Source organism: Equus quagga, chromosome 5, assembly GCF_021613505.1.
Source record: "Equus quagga isolate Etosha38 chromosome 5, UCLA_HA_Equagga_1.0, whole genome shotgun sequence".
NCBI classification, from domain to species: domain Eukaryota; kingdom Metazoa; phylum Chordata; class Mammalia; order Perissodactyla; family Equidae; genus Equus; species Equus quagga.
Window position 1 is genome coordinate 34,407,854 of NC_060271.1, and position 19,001 is coordinate 34,426,854.

Sequence of the window (19,001 nt, forward strand, 5' to 3'; positions counted from 1 at the left end):
TTTCAGAAATGGAATAAAGAACTGTAAAGCTTGGGAGGGGTAAGAGGAAGTAACCACAGGGAAATCTTGTTTTGTGCCCAGATCTGGTTGAGTTAGGTAAATTACCAGTGGAAATATGACTATCTTTTAAAATAGCTGTGCTCTCAGAAAGCGAACTTACTAAACTAGAGTCTTACTAAACTATCACCAATGCTAAACCAAGCAGGAGGTTGTAACCATGAGCAGGATGACAATAACCGCCACGGGTTTACAGCCAGGTTTCCCAGCCAGAGTCATTCTCATACAGCTTCATGATTTGTGTCATTTCTACTTATCATGGGTGTTCCTATTGAATATTTTTATGTCGACTCATAATCTTTGCTTAAATAAATTTATCTTACAGGGAAGTGTTGCCTCAAAGGGAAACTTGGTATTACTTATCATAAATGAAAGGAATCATAAAAAAATAAATATGTTAAACATAAAACAATGCTATTAAGATCTAGCATGATGCTGTGACCTGCCAAAGTCTCTGAGCCTGAGACTTATCTCCTTTCTTTAAAAAGGGAGATGGGAGCCAGCCCGGTGGCGTGGCGGTTAAGTGCGCGTGTTCCACTTTGGCTGCCCGGGTTCAGTGGTTCAGATCCTGGGTGCAGACATAGCACCACTCGGCAAGCCATGCTGTGGTAGGAGTCCCACATGTAAAGTAGAGGAAGATGGGCACAGATGTTAGCTCAGGGCCAGTCTTGCTCAGCAAAAAGAGGAGGATTGGCAGCAGATGTTAGCTCAGGGCTAATCTTCCTCAGAAAAAAAAAAGGGGGAGATGAACAAATAATGGAGAAACATTAGAGCTATATTAGCAACTTCTAGAGTGACGATAGTGTGGACTAATTAGCCTGAAAATTCTCTCACTACAAATACTCCAGAAATGCTAGATAAACTACAGCAAAGATCCCTTTAAATGCTGCACTGACCTCCCAAGAATTAAAAGAAATCACCAGAGGTGAGAAACAGGGAGGGAACAGAAAGCCCGAGCAATAAGCCTGTGTCCTGACTGGAGGGGGAGAAGTGTCTTCTCAGGGGAGTCAGAGACGAGACATAGGACGTGCCTTACGTGGGTTTAGGGTTCCAATTTATGATCCAGAAATCCCCAAGTCAAAAAGTTGATACCAAACTGCTCTGGAGAAAACAAGTCGTCAATCCAGGCTATCAGATTCCCATATATGAGCAGTTTTAAAGATGAGCTCATAATCTAGACTTATAAAACACACAAGGAGAAAAACACCATGCAGGAAAGTCACAGAAACAACAGACATCAGGATTAGACCCTCAGTCCTCAATAGAACAATCTGAAGGAGCCCCACACACAAAATGAGTATGCTTAAAATTATTAAAGACATAAATTAAAACATTGAAAATAAGCAGAAAGAACAAGACACTGAAAAAAAGAAGAGGGAGATTTGAAAATAAACTAAATTAAACTTCTAGAAATGAAAAAAAGTCACTGAAATTAAAACCTTAGTAGATGATTTAAACAACAGATTAGACAAAGTTAAAGAGAGAAATGATGAATTGGAAGATTGATTTGAAGAAATTACCCACAATGCATCATGGAGAAATAAAGACATGGAAAATGGGAAACAGCAGTTAAACAGTTACCTAATACAAATTCCAAAGGAAGAGAATGGGAAATACAATTTATTGGCTGAGAATTTTCCAGAATTGATTCCTGAGATTCAAGGAGCATGAGTCTTGAGCAGGATAAGTATTTTACACCTCCACACATCGTAGTGAAATTGCTGAACTCCAAAGATAAAGAGAAAATCTTAAAAGAAGAAAAAATGGTTATTTACAAAGAAAGCTCAACTAGACTGATGAGACTTCTCAAAACAACAGTAGAAGCCAGAAGAAAAAGAAAAAGAAAAAAGAAATGTCAATTTAAAATTCTATATCAAGCTAAACTATCATTTGAGATTGAGGACAAAATAAAGATATTTTCAGACAAGGACTGAACAAGTTGACCTCTAACAAACCCTATAGCAATGACTACTCAAGGATTTGTTTCAAAAAGCAGTGGAGATTACTGTGATAATACAGAGGGGACATGTAGCACAGTGCCTGGAATCCAGGACCAGGCTGGGTGGACAGCTGCTGCCCTTGTCATAATGGAATCCAAGCCTCCAGACGGTGCTCTGCAGCTGTGGCCTCTGGCCCTCTAGCTCTGGTGTTTGTGCTTGATCTTGAACTTGATCAAGGTCCATACTTGAACACCCCACCTTGATCTTGCCTAAAGGATTCTGCCTTGGCTTACCTTTCTGATTCTCTAGGTGGACCCTGCCTTCGCTCAGGTTACCCAAAACCACATGCCTGAAAACCAGCCACTTGCCAACAGCCTGTCTGGGCTGCCCAGCACCCTGGCATCCTTCCCTCTCAGTGTTCTCCCCACTCCTTCCCCTTCTCACTAGACAAGAATTTAAAGAAACATTCACCCAGCACTGGTATCATCTGGGATTTTAACCCATTGCTCATTGCACATGAGCTGTTAGCACTTTGCAGTGTTTCAGATATATTGTGTACGTCCGTGGTAGACCGATTGCAAAAAATGGCCCTAATTCTCCCCTTCTCCCTGTATCCACATCCTTTTCAATATGACCTTGAAGCTCTTCCCGTCAAGAGGTGGAGTCTGTTTCTCCACCCCTTGAATCTAGGCTGGCCTTGTGACTTGCGTTGCCCCATAAAAGGAGGAGGAAGTGACATCATGCCAGTTTCAAGCCTAGGCCTCAGGAGACCTGGCACATGGACCCCACTCTCTCCTAGAGCCTTGCCACTGTCATAAGAATAAGTCCAGGCTAGACCAGTGGAGGATGCCAGACTGCATGGAGCAAAGGCAAGTCATCCTAGCCAGCCATCAGCCTACCCACCAGCTGGCTGTGGACACACGAGTGAGCCCAGTGGGATAGGCACGGCTGGACAGTCTCAGCAGAACTGCCCAGCCGATTAGTAGACTCATGAGAAATAAATGGTTATTTTAAGCCACTGAATTTGGGGATGATTTGTTATACAGCAATAGCTAGCTGATAGCACATATGACATTTCATTTGTGTACGTGTGTATATGTAATGAAACTGCTTATTCCATACTGGCTCACAGCCTGCAGCTTACCAGCAGCTGTGTTTCTCAGTTATGTTGACTTACTCAGTTAAATTAATCTTCCTGATCGGAAAATTGAGTTGACACATCAGAGTGTGGGCTGGTTGCCGTAAGTCTCCATCAAAAAAATAGAAAGTGTGGCATGCTTCATGTGGGCCCTTTTTCCTTTTTTAGCAATATCTGCTCACCCTTTTGGTTTGGCAGCTGTGCCAGAGATTACCAAAGCGAAAAGGTCACGTACCCTGGGCTTGGTGCACACATCAGGATATTAATCTTCTCATAAATGTTAGTGTGCAAGTGTGTCTTTTGAATCAACCAAACTAGAAATGTTAATCTTGGTGGCGTCTGTATTCTGTTTTTAATATACAATTTTGGAAGATGTCACGGTTGTCAAAAGACATATATTTTGGTTCAAGATTATATTTGACTGCATAGGGAAGTGGAATAGGAGAGTAGGAGAGAAAGTGTAGAAATAACCAAATTCCACTATGCCACTTACTGTGTGACCTTGGACAAATTACTTAGTGTCTCTGAGGCAAGGTTTTCCCATCATAAGATGAGAGTAGTCATGCTTACCTCCTAGGATCCTTATGAGGAGTAAATGAAGTATATATCAAGCTCTTGTGTATCCCGAAGTAACTATGATAATGGTAATGACAATAAAGAAGAGGAAGCGTTAAGGAATAGAATTCCAGAAATTTGTTTTGAAAAAAGCTTTTGCAGCAAGATCTCTCTCCAATTTCATTCCCAGCCTCTATGAAGTTAGATCAACGTTACTGCCCGTGATGTTTGCAAGACAGGACCGAGGCAGAAGAGTTTGTCAGTAAGCCCATGCGGATACGTTTAAGCATCCTGACCCTTGGGTCCCTAAACTCCCGCTTGGCTGGAAACTATTTCTGGGCTGTCACCAGATGCCAGCTGAAATGCAGAACAGACTGTCATTCCGTCAGCTGGCTCTTTCATCTCCGTGCTGCAGACATCTCATTTGATGTGATTGACTGCCCTTCCATGGAATTGCATCCACCAGTTGCTTTGTCCTCAGACGGACCCGGCTTTAGTCCCCCGGGTGGGATGGAGGAGAGGTCAGGCATGCAGATTCATTTCCAGGGTCCCAGGATGCTAGTAATAGCCTTACCACTTTGCATGGCCAAATAAAAGAAATGGGAATCAAAAGGGGGAGATGAAGGCATACTCATTCCCAAAAGAATGCCTCCCAAGTCCTTATACTATATCCAAACAGGCTCCCTGGAGCAATTCTTCCCACTGTGAACACCACTGCACGGGGGGACGAGCGGGGCAGACCAAGCCTCCCTTTCTTCTTTCTCGGTCTCCCTCCCTCTCCCTTTGCCACTTCTCTCTGTGTGTTTATCATGCGCCTGCGGTGTATCTTTGGAATGGATGTGTTTGTGTTACACGCAGTTCATATCATTTCCCTCCGGGTCTGTTTTCGGGACCACGGTCAGGAGATAATTTCCTCCTCCGCCTCTCACTTATCGCTCACGGCACACACGACCCCCTGCCATGGAGGGAGAGCATCCTTCTTTTGTGCTCCTCAAACTTGAGCTCCTTTGGTCTCTGCAGCCCAGGAGAATCTCATTATTGACAACGTGCTAGGCATGTGGGAGTGTGCGATGCTGCCTTTGCAGCCCTTGGATGGGATTTCTGTGAAACTCCTCCAGGAGGCTGTGGACACAGCTCTGCGCAGGCCTGCCTCTCTTTAGGAAAGCCCGCTGTATGGAAAAGACAAAATGGCAAAGATGAAGCCAGGAGTGTTTCTTCCCAGCGACAGAGGATCCCCTCTCTGTACAAAAGGAGTCTCCATGGGACTCTTTGAAAGAGCTGGCCCTGCTTGGTACATTTTAAGAACGTTTAGTTTTACAAAAACTCAATTTATATTCAGTTTTCAAGACCAAGGCTATAGTGTAAATGGATGTTTGCTATTGTGAAGAAGCTGTCCATTCTCAGCTCTGGAGTTTTTTGTTGTTTTTTTGTTTTTTTGGGTTTTTTTCCAAAGATTGGCACCTGGGCTAACAACTGTTGCCAATCTTTTTTTTTTCTTCTGCTTTATCTCCCCAAACCCCTCCTGTACACAGTTGTATATCTTAGTTGCACATCCTTCTAGTTGTGGGATGTGGGACCCCACCTCAACGTGGCCTGACGAGCGGTGCCATGTCCGCACCCAGGATCCAAACCCTGGGCCGCCGCAGCGGAGCTTAACCACTCGGCCACGGAGCCGGCCCCTTGAGTTTTTTTGAAAAGCTAAGACAATCTCCAGACTGTGAGGACTGCCAAGTGGCAAGTGTCGTATCAGGAGTCTAGTTGTGATGCTCTGGAAGCATGATAAGAGCCGTTGATGAGATATAAACCGATTTATGAGATCCGAATGCTGACTGATAAAAGTAAGAGAGGATGTTTGCGCAACATCGTGAATCTACTTAACACTGGTGAACTGTACACTTACAAATGGTTAAGATGGTCAATTTTATGTTATATGTATTTTACCACAATTAAAATTTTTTTTAAGTAAATGGGGAAGTGCTTAACCATAGTTTACAGCTCTGCAGCTGCTTCTCTCCAGAGGCTCTGCTCTGAAGGGAACCGATGCCACTGTTCGCTACTGCCATCTGCCAGTCATCACCGCATCCCCCCACCGCTGAACTCCTAAAATAGTGCCTGCAATTAGTGGCTGGCTGGAAACAGATACGTTGACTGTAAATGGCTGGGCCACCTCCAAAGACAGTGCTTCATACACACCATTTCCACCTAGTTGCCAAATTGATAGTTTATGTGAGAATAACAGTGGAGCAGACACCACTGATCAAGCCGTGAGCCAGACACTGCCCTGAACACATAACTTCCCTCCCGCCCTGGGAAAGACATCAGTATTATTATATTACCTCCATTCTACAGATGAGGACGCTGAAGAGTCAGGTTATTAAATAACTGACCTCGGTTCACACAATGGCGAAACCAGGCTTCGAATAGCACCGAGTCTCACCACTTGCTTTCATTCACTCCACGACTATTTGCTGAGCACGGCGTCTGTGCCAGGCACCCTTCTAGGCCCTGGGGACTCACTGGTGAGCGCAAAAAAGAACTCTCTCGGCCATTGGGGAGCTTGCACGCCGGTAGGAAACAGATGGTACGTGAGATTTTAGAAGTCAACTCGTCAGTAAGTCCAATGGTCTGAAGTGCTGTGGAGAAAAAGACGTCAGGGAAAGAGATGGGGCACCGGTGGGGGTGGGACGTGGCATTTGCCTACCCTTGAGGGGGGTGACAGACAAAGAGGTAAAGGAGGGAGGGAGGCGTGTGGATGCCTGAGGGAAGAGCATTCGGAGGAGGGATCAGCAAAGGGCAAAGGCCTGGAATGTTCTGGAACAGTCAGGCCAGCGTGGCTGGAGCCGAGTGAGTGGGGGTGGGAGGAAAGTCTCGTAAGGTGTCAGTGGCCGTCGCAGTGACTTTGACTTTGACTCCACGAGAGGGAGGGTTTTGAGCACAAGAGTGAGAACATCTGACTTTCCTGCAGTATAATTTACATCCTCAAAATCTCCCCATTTTAAGTGTACAATTCAATGATTTTTAGTAAATGTACAGAGTTATACAACCATCACCACGACCCAACGTTACAACATTTCCATCACCCCCGAAAGATACCTCGTGCCTGTGACTTACACTGTCACGGGATCACTTTGGCTCCTTTGTTAAAAATAAAAAGAAGACGTCGAAGGAAAGAAAGTGTGGGGAAGAGATGTTTCTCACGGCACACAAGAGTGGCAAGTGGGCTAAACGTGGAGGGGAAAAGCCGTGACTATACAGCCTGTCTTTTTTAACTCCTGGAGGTCTGGAGCCCCCCAATGCCAAAGTTATTACGGGCTGAAGGGCCTCCAGCTTTAACAGTAAAAGTGGGGTATTAATAACGTACAGAGAACTGTTGAAGAAATGAGAAATCCAAGCCTCAGAGCTGCGCCCGTCCGTGACTCCTGAACTTGAAGATGACTGAGTGCACGTCGCTCCCTTGCCCTCTTTTACGTTAAAAGTCTGACTATTTATAAAGCGATCAAACTATCTTAGCACCTTAAAGATTCACCAGCAGGAAAGTTGATGGTGGCCACAGGAATAAATCCAAACACGTTTCAGCGAACATTCGTTGTCCCTGCGGCAAAAGGCGGTGAGGGCCTCTCATGAGCTATTAGACGAGCCTTAAGTCGCAGCTTCTCTTGTTGGTCTTGAGAAGTGGGAGCATTCTGCACTGAACTCTCATCATGACCTGAGGGGTTGTCCGTGCCCCTGGAAGGCGCCTGCTTGACACTAAAAGTGGTACCTGAGTGAGGATTTTCTGAAATCTTCTGATATTATAGGGCTTGGGACCAAACAGCGAACTTGGACATTTTCCTTTCCAGCATCTACCACAGTGGTAGCGTCTTCGTTTTCCTAACCCAGGTTTCTCCTCCTGGATTGTTCTTGTTCCCAAGAACAGTCAGGTGGCGATGACCTGCCACACAGGATTCTACCTTGAGTGGATCTTAAGTGATTCTCGCCGACATCTCAGCTGACACCTGCTGTGCCTGCCAGTGGCTTGTCTCCAGGTTTGCAGCCTTGCAACAAGCAAACCCTCTTGAAAACAGAAGAGGAGCACGTCTGAGTGTGGCAACCATCTGAGGACAAAGGGACGAGGTTTAGGAAGGCAGCTGCCAGGCAGGCTTCAGAGATGTGTGACTGTCCTTCCAGCTCTCCGCCCACCCTGGCTGGGCTTGGCTGCGCTCTGGACTGTTTTATGCGGTTCAACCACGAGTCAGTTCAAGGTCACAGGCAAATACCCTTTTGCCGTTCATAACAGCTTTCCCATTCCGTAGCCACTTCCAGGATCCTAGCGGTTGCAGGGGCAACCCCATCAGGAATGCTGCATTACCACTCCTGGCCACAAGGGGTCCCAGCCCTCCAGTGTCAGCGGGGTCCCTGCTCTTCAGTGAGATTCTGTGGGGCAGAGCAGGTGCCCTGAGTGGCGGCCCCAGGGACAGCTGCCAAGCTCGGTCCACAACCATTTGGCACCGTGGGAGCAATGATAACCACATGCGATCACTGTGCTCTGTGTTGTCACTGCAGACAGCAGAGGGCACGGCCCCCAGGCCCTGGCAGCCCTCCGTGCAGTCTGGGTTCTGGTCCCAGCTGTATTCTCACCACCTGTGTGATGCTGGGCATGTCCCATCCTCTCTGAGGCTCAGTTTCCCCATCTACCAAGGGAAGGGGTTAGAATAAAACCTCGTTCTCTACAGCCTTGCCAGCAACATAAGCACCTGAAATGGCCCTTATTTCGAGGGGTATCTGAGTCATCCTTGCCACTCAGCACAAACCACCAATCTTCTGCCAGATTATCATCTCCCTGGAAGCAAAAGGAGTGAAATCAGAATGCTGTGCTGCAGAATCTTTTAACGTCAGAGCCAGAGGAACGCTCAGATTGCTTGTTACTACAGGGGTTCCCAAACTCTCATTAGCCTGGAGCCTTTATACAGATTAACTCTGAGTTGGAAGAGCAAGCAGAAAACAGATGTGCTCTGGTTAGAAACCAGAGCCCAGAGAGAGGAGGCCACCTGTCCTGCGTCTCTCAGCAAGAGAGCGGCAAAGCTGGGCAGAGCTGTCCCTCCTGGGGCCATTCTCCAGGAAAGACACTAAGCAGGCAGCTTCCCAAGACGTCAGGGACTCAGACTCCTAAGAAAGAGCCACGCTGGGGAGGCGGGGGCGCAGGGCAGGGCGGGGGGGACACTAACTCCACGGTGCGTTCACTGTGCTCAGTTTTTTCCCACGCTGTGACTTCATCCTCGTAAAGACCCTCAAGGTCAGTATCAGAGAAGGTCAGTGACTTGGCTCAAGTCCCGTAGCTCAGAAGTCGCTAAGCAGGGATTTGAACCCAGGACTTTGCAATCACAAAGCACATACACAGGCCTTCCTGAGGGACGGCAGGCTGTTTACTCATTCATTCATTCAGTTCTGTATTGAGCACCAAGTATCTGCCAGACACGGTCCGAGGCCCATTCAGCTGTGAATAAGGCAGCTAGTGTCCCCGCCATCATTGAGCCTGCGTGTTAGAGGAGGAGGCAGACGTAACAAGTGATGCATGACAAGAATAATACAGCAGAGTAAGTGGGTAGAGAGCGAGAGCGAGGGGTGCACGCACACCTCTCGTTGGTCTATGGCACGCCCGTCTATCAACTGTTGGTTTCCTGTCTACAGGAGATCAATGAAACGCTTCCTCTCTGTTCCTGTACTTACAGGATGAACAGTCCCAGGGCCAGCCCTGGTCCATGGACCGCACTTGAACAGCCCTGGTCTGAACTACCTCCCAACCGTTAGCGCAGCTGATGTGTGCACTCCCCATCCTGAGACCCACCCCCCCGACGCCCACCTTCTCACCACTCTGCATGGGCCCCAGGGGACTGTTGCCCAGGAAGGGGGCGGTGGCTGCCGCCTGGCACATGTGACGATCCAGGGGCTGTCAGTCCCTTCTAAAGGAAGATGTCCCACCGAGTCCATGGCCATTTGTGAGCTTCATGGATGGCGGAAATCGACCTGGGTCCCAACTTGGGCTGTGTCACTTACTAGCCATGTGATCTTGAAAACGTCTTTGGTTTTCCTTAACTCTCAAATGGGGATAATGGTACCTTGCAGGAATAGGTCAGGCACACGAGGGGCTTGACCCTCAGCCTGGAGCTCAGTGAGTGGAAGCCCCCATCACTGTGTGTGTCTGCATGAGCATGTGTGTTTGCACGTGTGTGGGCATGAGCATGTGTGCACATGCACATGTGTGACATCCATCTCCTCCACCGCTGTTGGAGAGTCTCTCCCAGGACCCAGTGTGTCCAGGGACGCTGACGGCCTTCTCTGGCCTCTCTCACAGATTGCCAAGGGATCATCGAGGATGTTGTCCTGCTGGGCGCGCCCGTGGAAGGAGATGCCAAGCACTGGGAGCCTTTCCGGAAGGTAGTGTCCGGGAGGATCATCAACGGCTACTGCAGGTGAGTCCAAACCTCGTGCCAGTGGAGAGGCGACAACACTTACTGAGCACCTGGTGTGCCCCAGGACCTCTACTGGGGACACAGACGCTTGAGGCCTGGCCCCTGTCCTGAAGGATCCCAGGGACCAGTGGGGCACCGGCCCTCTGAGGAGAAGGCGCGGGCCAGGTGTTCTGACCCGGGAAGCCCAGGCCCTTCAGCCTGCAAAGGACGTGAAGGATGGGGTGGCAGTGTTTAAGAGCGCACGACTTAGAATCACAAGACCTGGGTCTTAGTGCTGGCCTCAGTTTCCCCATCAGTAAAGGAGGGATAATAGTCATAACTCCTGCCAGGGTTGTGATGATAGTTACAGAGTTGCACATGGAACGAACGTGCTCTGTGAATGACAGACGATGTAACTATTTATCACCATCATCATCATCGTCAATCACTTGGGATATTCATTCAACAAACTTTGAGCGCCAACCTCGTGCCAGGCACCGTGCAGGGGCTACAATAGGGAGCAAGCCCCAGCCCTGTGGAACCTGGTGTCCCGCGAGAACAATAGTCAGGAAAACAGGCAGCTCCAGTCTGGTACACAGAAGCTTGTCTGCGACACCAAAATCCAGAGGTTCTGAAACCAAAGGCTTCTCCCCGGGTGTGGGGCAAACTCACTGAGTGACGAGCTCACCCTGCGCTGCTGAGAGAGATTTCAGGCGTTACTCCTCCCACTGGCTGAGGGCTGTGACTCGGGGACACCACCCCACACCTCGCAGGGGTGTCATGTGATATGCGGGCTGCAAGCTGGCTTACCTTCCTAAAATCCAAAACATTATTCTGAATTCTGAAACACAACAGGCCCCTGAGGATTTGGGATAAGGGACCCATAGTTCGCGATCATAGACACAAAAGCACAGGGGACCGACGAGAAGGTGACATCCTAAGCCCACATTCGAAGGACGCGTTTGGAGTTTAGGAAACAGTGAGGTTGGTGACTGGTTGTCGGGCTCCATGAACACGACTTAAAAATAACAAGAAGGAGGAGGAGGCAGGATTGTCGGGGCAGCGGCCGAGTCACTGGGTTATGAACGTGGGGTCCAGCAGGCGGCTGGAGAAGCAGCACAAGGACCCGGAGAAAGGAGAGCTGCAGCGAGAGCCAGCGGATCATCAGCTCCAGCCGAGCCGAGGGACGGCGAGGTCACCTGAAGGGCAAGGCACGAGAAAAAGAGAAGAGCGCTGGATTCCCCATTCTGAGGAGGGAGGAGGAAGAGGCTCCAGCCTGAGGCCAGGGGCAGCTCAGCTCATCCAGCTGCTGTGTCCGAGACCTCACGCTGGGCACGGGAATACGGAGAGGGGCAGGAGGAGAGGGGCTCAGGACACTTGTGGAAATAGACAATTATGAACAAAAACTAAAAGCGCGATAACGCAGCAACAGAGGGAGGGGAGGATGTAAGTCTTGGACTCTACCACCCACCAGGCCCTGTCTTTCTTGTCATTATCTCCTTTAATCCTCCCCAAAACCCTATGGCGTTAGGTTTGTTTTTGTTTTTGTTTTTTAAAGATTGGCACCTGAGCTAACAACTGTTGCCAATCTTCTTTTTTTTTTTTTCCTGCTGCTTCTCCCCAAATCCCCCCAGTACATGGTTGTATGTTTTAGTTGTGGGTTCTTCTAGTTGTGGCACGTGGGACGCCACCTCAGCGTGGCCTGACAAGCGGTGGCATGTCTGCACTCAGGATCCGAACCAGGGAAACCCTGGGTGCCTGAAGCGGAGTGTGTGAACTCAACCACTTGGTCCCGGGGTCAGCTCCAGTGTTAGTATTTTTAATCCCATTTTACAAGTGAGGAAACTGAGGCTCAGAGAGGTTAAGTCAGGAGGCCAGTTAACTTTAATTTTTATCTAAGCCCAACCATCCTAAGTAGGACCCAAAACTGAACGGAACAGATTTGGAAAGTCTTTATCATTTTGATGATGTAGCCCACAGCAACAGCTGTGCAGCTCGGAGCTAAAGGTAGTTTTTAGCCATGGATAGTGGGCCTTAACTAGGACACAGGAGCTCAGCCCATCAGCTTGGCTCTATCACTCACACTCTAAACTCAGTGCTTAGAATCAGGATATGGTAGAAAGAACAAAGAAACAAAAGACACAGAGCCATAATATGTAAAGAACCCATGCAAATCATTAAGAAAAAACAAGCTAATACAAAAATGGCCAAAGATATCTACATAAACTCACAGAATAAATACAATCAATAAACTTTTTAAAAGATCCCCAACCTCATCAATAATGAAATAAATGCAGACTAAAATCAGTAAGATACTATTTATCACCCACGAGATTATCAAACATCGGAAACATGAATAACATCCAGTGTTGGTGAAGATGTGAAGCAATGAGCACTGTTATTCATACACTGTTGGTGGCAGTTGAATTCAGTAAATCCTTTTTGGAGAACAATTGGCAATATCTATCAATTTTTTTTTTTTTGAGGAAGATTAGCCCTGAGTTAACATCCACTGCCAATCCTCCTCTTTTTGCCGAAGAAGACGGGCCCTGAGTGCCCGTCTTCTTCTACTTTATATGTGGGCTGCCTGCCATGCATGGCTTGACAAGTGGTGCATAGGTTCACACCCAGGATTCGAACCAGGAAACCCTGGGCTGCCAAGGTGGAGCACGCAGACTTTACCGCTGTGCCATTGGGCCAGCCCCTCTATCAAAATTTTTAATGTGCCAATTTTCTGATCCCACAAATTCTGGCTTCCGTGATCCTGCTGTACTAGATACTCATGCATAGAGGTGGGTGTACAAAGGGGATCATGGCAGCTTCATTTATAACTAAAAATTTAAGACAACCTAAATGGCCATAAATAGGGGAATGGTTAAAGGGAAAAAAGCAAGTGTAACAGTGCCTACTATGATCCCATTTATGAGGGAAGAAATTTCTGTGTGTGCATATATGTGTCTATCTGTCTATAAAGGCACAGGAGGGTCCAGAAGGACCCTAAGAAGCTGGGACAGCGGCCACCCCTCGGGAGTGGACAGGGACTGGAAGTAAGGCATAAAAGAGACTTTTAATTTGACTTTTTCAAAGTATGGATAGTTTTAAAAACAAGAAAAGAAAAAGAATGGACAAAACTTTGATGGCAGACAGCCCTCGGTTAAACTCTTGGCTCTGCCATTTACCTATTGGCTGACTTTGGCCGAACAGCTCAGAGTCTCAGAATTCCCACCTGTAAAATGGGAATAATAGTGCCTCCTGCCCAGGGGTCCTGGGAAGCTTAAATGCGATGCTGTAGGAGAAGGGCCGGCCCTGAGCAGGTGCCCGGCGGACACCAGCGGCTGTAATTGTTATCACTGGGCATGGTCACATCGCACATGACTTTTTGGTGCTTTTCATGAACAGCAAAGGGAAAGAATGAAAATGGCGTGTGTGCGGTGTGAAAGCAGCAAACTCTTATTAACCCCTCGGTGCTGTGGAGAGCCTGAGCCCGAGCAGCTCGGTTCTCAGTTATTTTGTGAGACCTTGAGCCATCTCTCTGGAGAGAGAGGAGGAGGAGAAGAGGGGAGGCATGTCCAGACCAAAAGAATAACTGTAGTTTCTTGCTTAAATCAAGCACCAAGCAGGAATTCATATCCTTGGCCCCCAAAGGCGTTTTAGTCTCTGTAAACTCACTTAAACATGGGGGTGAAGTGAGGGGGGAGCTTCAGGCCGGGACTCCCGAACTGTGTACACTTATAAATTCATAATGCACATTAGTGAAGCTCTTTGCAAACCTGTTCACTGATGGGCTCTCACGAACGCCCTGGAAGCTAGCCAGGGCGAGTGGTACTGCTCCATATTGTACTGTGAGGAAACTGAAGCTCAGAGAGGGTCAAGTGCCTTGCCGGGGTCACACAGCAGAGCCAGGATGTGAACTCAGGCAGGGCTGTCCCACTCCGCAGTGAGAGGGTTTCATTCTGAGGCCCCTGGGGACTCTCGTGGTCTCTGCTCCAGGTACCGTGTGGGGAGAGGATGATGGTGGAAGGACCAGGAGGACCCCCCCGCCCACAATAGCTTCGGGCCTGTGAGTAGCCAAGGCACGCCCTTGGACGGCCACGTGGTGGTGACTGAAGGCTTCAGTGATGGAATTGTGCATCAGCACGTGCCCCACGCCAGGCAGCTCCTGATGCAGCTCAGGGGCCAGGATCCAGGGCTGAGGCGCAGCCCTGCCCTCAAGGAGCTCTCTGCCTAGAAAAGGAAAAAGACCCAGGAACGGACACACGGAGGACACATGACGAACGTCACAGAAGGAGCCTATGCAGGCACAGGAGGGGCAAAGGATGCATAATATCAGGAGGGGCTCCAGGCACTCCCCCAGCGAGATGAGGTCCAAGCTGAATTTTGAAAGGATGGACAGGAGCCCATCAGAGACTGGAAGAGCAGGCCATGCAGGAGAGGCCACACGCACACGGAGGCTGGGGTATAGTCGTGCCCAATGCTTCCTGAGCACTCACGTGTGAGCATGTGTACATGGTGTGCCATCTCAGTGTATGCCCCCGCCCACCCTGAGAGGTAAGACAGTGAAGCGACTGAGGCACAGAGCAGTCAAGCAACTTGCCCAAGGTCACACAGCTAGTAAGTGACAAGGCAGGACTTGAACCTGGCTCTGTGTGGTCCCGAGTGTGGGCTCATGGGCCACCCCAGGTGAGAGGCAGAGGCAAATGCGGAAGGGCTGGAACGCCACCGAAGGCCCTGTGGGTGGGTCGGCACAGTTTAGGGGATCCGGAACCTTCTAACATAGGTTCCTGTTCTGTCCCTAAACGTGTGTAAACAAGTCAGTTCACATTGAAGTAGAGCGTTGTCCTAACTGTGACAGAAGTCATCGGGGAGGAATGAAGCCAACTGCTTGTTTGTAGCTGTCCACACCAGAAACGCGTGCGGACACCTCCCACCCAGTGTCTGTGGTTAGTTCACCAAAGCCACCTGGGTTAACCCCCTTCTCCCCTCGGCCCTCGCGCTTAGAGACAGGGCTGCTTGGGCCCTCAGTAAGCATCACTGGGACTTGCAAGCATTGCTCTCTGGGGAGAGTTTGGAATTTTCTAGAAGAGAAAGCCTGTAGGCCATGGGGAATCATGGTCAGCTTCTAAGAGGGGAGGGCACTGGTCAGATGGGCGTTGAAGGAAGGCCACAGCGGCTCGAGGGAGGTGAGGCCAGGAGCAGGGGGAGCAGGGAGGCGGCCATCGCGTTCGTCCAGGGCCTGGGGATCCCTGACCTGAGGCCTGGAGCAGACGGGACGAGGAGGTGGGAAGGACCAGCGGGACTCTGGTGAGCTGGCACAGGGGACGGGGCGCCTAAGACACCGCACTCCTTACTGGTGTTGGCTTGAGGGACTGGGCGGATGATCGTGGAGAAGGACCAGGAGCTGATGGACTCAGTCTGGTTCACAGCAGGAGGGTCTTTAGGGGCCCCACAACTCTGGGCCCCCATCCTTCCAGGGGCTTCCGGGGTGGCAACCACACAGGGAGCCTGGAGAGCATGCCCACACCCCGGGCCCAGCCAGCTTGGGGCCTTGCCTGTGGTCACGTGGCAGCTCACATAGGCAGGCGGGGACTCCTCACTCTCAGCCTGTCCTCCCCTACGTGGAGTGGGGCGGGGAGCCCTTCTTTCAAACAAGCGCACAAACATAATGCACTCAAGTTGCCACACAAACCGGAGTCGGAGTTGATCTAAAAAAAAGACGATCAGGTGTGCTGAGCTGGATTTCAGTCCTGGATGCGGAGTGGGGACAGGACCTGCTGAGTGGCGAGCGCCACTCAACCCCAGGGCGGAGTTCGGGGTTTCGAGAGGGACGCTGTCTCGTGGGCCCCCAGACCGTGTCTTCCGTGGACAGTGGCCGTCGCCGCTGAAGAGGGTCCAGGGGTATTTTCTCTCCACAGTGCAGGGGGATGTTTGGTGGGAGGGGGGCTTGGGGGGGGTTCACAACAGTGCCCATGGAAGTGGAGGAGTGTTCTGGGGTGGTGCCCTGCTCGGTGGTCACCCTTGCCTCCTCCAAGATCGCTGAGGGCAGGGAGACCTGCAGGCTGGGCCGCGTCCCTCCAGATCACAGACGGAAGGGGCTCTGGACCCCAGAGCATGGTGGCCCCCAGCTCCCCGTGGTCCTCTCCTCCAGGAGGACCCCCTGCTGCCTTTCCGTCTTTTCCCAGGGAGCCCTGGAGCAGCCACCCTGGGGAACTGGGAACCCCCCTACCCCACCCCACCCCCGAGCTGAGGGCAGCTCTCCTGACTTGTCGAGACTGCACCGGTGTCCTCATTCAACCCATACGCATCCGTGGCCGCCGGGCACTGTCCTCAGCTCCGGGACCCAGCAGGGAACAAAGCAGGCCGCCCTCCTGGAGCTACCGTTGCCCCGGGCGGTGCTCCAGAGTGTCAGCTGCTGCTCCCCCCTTGTCACCCATGGGTGCAGCCAGGGCCCTGGATTCCCGCAGAAGCTCCAGTCCCAGCAGACTTCCCCAGGGCCAGGCGGGGCCCGTCCCTGTGCTCGGCGAGCCGAGGCTGGCGTCGCCCCTTCTCACGCCCGTCCCCCGCTCCGTCCGCAGGGGCGACTGGCTGCTGAGCTTCGTGTACCGCACATCCTCGGCGCAGCTCCATGTCGCCGGCCTGCAGCCCGTGCTGCTGCAGGACAGGAGGGTGGAGAACGTGGACCTGTCCTCCGTCGTGAGTATCCCCTGTCCCTCCAAGGGCTCTCTGTGTGCCAGCGGGGGCGCCACATTCCTCCAGCCCCGGGACCCCGGCCTCAGCTCATTCTGCCCCGGAGGAGGGAGGTCATAAGAATTTGCTTGGGACGAGGTAACCCCTATTTACAGGCACCATCTCTGTGCCGGGCTTTGTACCAGGCCCTTTACACACGTCATCTCTCATCCTCACGCAGTCTCTGGGGCAGCCGTCATTGTCCCCGCTTCACAGATCAGGAAACCGAGGCTTAGAAAGTTCCCACCACACAACCAGCCCTTAGTAGCCATCCTGGATTTGAACCTCTAGAGCCCAGCCTCCCCTGCTCCATTCCTGCCCTCCCTCTGCTCTTCCCCCACTCCCCACTCCTCCTCCCACTGCCCCCCACCCCAGATCACAAGCCAGGACAGCCTGTTCCCCGGAAGTCTTCAGAGCCGCCAGAGGACACAGGTGGAGGGATTCAGGCTGGACCACAGCGGATGCACCTGCTTGCCGGGCTGTGAAACTGTGGGATGCAGAGCAGGGAAAGGGTGTTCCAGGGCCCCCCGCCTTGGAGTCACCTGGAGAGTTTATTTAAAATGCAGATACAAGGGCCCCACTGCCCAGACCTTCTAAATCAGTGTCTCGGAGCAAAGGCTGCAAGTCTGCCTTGTAAACATACTCCCCAAGGATCCTTATATCTAAGACTAGGCTGGGCCACAGGTGCAGACGGTTAAAAAGAATTCCTGCTGGGTGTGGAGTGGGAGGGGCCGCCTGGGCAGCCGCACAGCCTGGGTAGAGTTTCTAGATCCTCATTTCGGGCCTGAAGGGACCTCGTCCACCTGCCACCTGCGCATCATAGGGAGGTAACAGCTTCACGTATGGACACGCACTCCGTGCCCAGCTCTGCCCTGAGCCTTTTGCAGCACCAGTGTCCCCATTGTACAGATGAGGACCCGGGGGGTCAAGAGAGGCTAAGGGACTTGCCCAGGGTCACACAGCAGGAACGTGGCAGAGCAGGACTCAAATCCAGGACTGAAGCCAGTGGCATCGCCCTCGCTCTGGTGGATGTGAGAAACAGGAGAGGTGCCCGCTACCCAGAGGGTGAGGGCAGTGAGCTACAGTTACATCCACCAGCAGACCTCAGCCAGCAAAAATCCTTGTGGTCCAGGGGGCTGTGAGAACAAGAACTTTGGTTTGCAATGATGACATCGTCGGCTGCCATTTATCAAGTGCCGAGCGCTTCCCGAGCGTAACCAGTTTCCCCAGTTCCATGACGGTCCTTTCACCCAGCCGAACCATCCCGTCCGCAAGCAGTCAACCAGCCCCTGCCCTGGGCATCCAAATATCCCTGGGTTGGGGGGCACTCTGGAGGACTCCGGCTTTTCCCTTCAGCTTCCCCAGCAGCCTGCCCCAACGACCCCAACCAGCCGCAGCACCTCGGCCCCCAACCCCGCCCTCACCCCCGCCCCCAGCACAGCTGACGCCGGGCTCGTCTTTGTTGAAACTGGACTGAGTGTTGAGCACAGCATCAGGGAATTCCGGCACGAAAACCTGACACCGAAACTTTATCAGGCACTGAAGCCCTCGGCCATGTCACCATGTTGCTGGGGCCAACTCGTCCTCGCTGATATCTTCCCTCCCCCAGACCCCCAGACCCCAGGACCCCAGCGCACAGTCCACACCCACCAGAGGAACACAAAGGCAGCAGCCGCGCCTTCCCAGCTGGTGGCTCGGGGGCTGGTGTTGGCCCAAGAATAAGGAGTTTCTGGACTCGCCCACAGATGGCGCCGACCGCTCCTGGCTGAGGACTCCTCCCAGGACACACGGATGCTTCTCCCCCTGGAGCCACAGGAGGATTTCTGGGTCGTCTTCACCCCTGCTACGCTGCCCCATAGGGTGTAAACCTCACAACGACCGTATGGGAGGTATTAGGCATCCCCGGTCACAGACTGGGAAGCTGAGACTTGAGAGAATGGGCTCCCATAGCCGGAGAGTCACGGATCTGGACACAGACGGAAACCAGGTCCAGAGCCTGTGCTGTCCACCGCCCCGAGGGAGCCGGGGAAGCCGGGTGCAAGACCAGGAAACCGCAGGACTCACAGCAGTGCCTCCTCACCCGTGGCCAGGGTCTCTGTCCTCTCTGAGGGTCTCTGTACCTGAGCGGGGAAGGGGAGAAGTGACTTTGTGCCTCTCCAC

At 51.4% G+C, this 19,001-nt stretch overlaps 1 protein-coding gene across 3 annotated transcripts in view; it reads left to right on the plus strand.

The window, feature by feature from the left end:
• TMCO4 (transmembrane and coiled-coil domains 4) overlaps positions 1-19,001 on the plus strand; it is a 92,383-nt gene that overhangs the window by 67,579 nt on the left and 5,803 nt on the right. For all 3 annotated transcript variants that reach the window (XR_006888562.1, XM_046660598.1, XM_046660597.1), the window contains exons 13-14: positions 10,022-10,139; positions 16,691-16,808. Coding sequence is in view for 2 of the 3 variants with exons in the window: in XM_046660598.1 (XP_046516554.1) it covers positions 10,022-10,139; positions 16,691-16,808 (236 nt within the window). In the remaining variant the exon portion in view is untranslated. The remainder of the gene's footprint in view (positions 1-10,021; positions 10,140-16,690; positions 16,809-19,001) is intronic.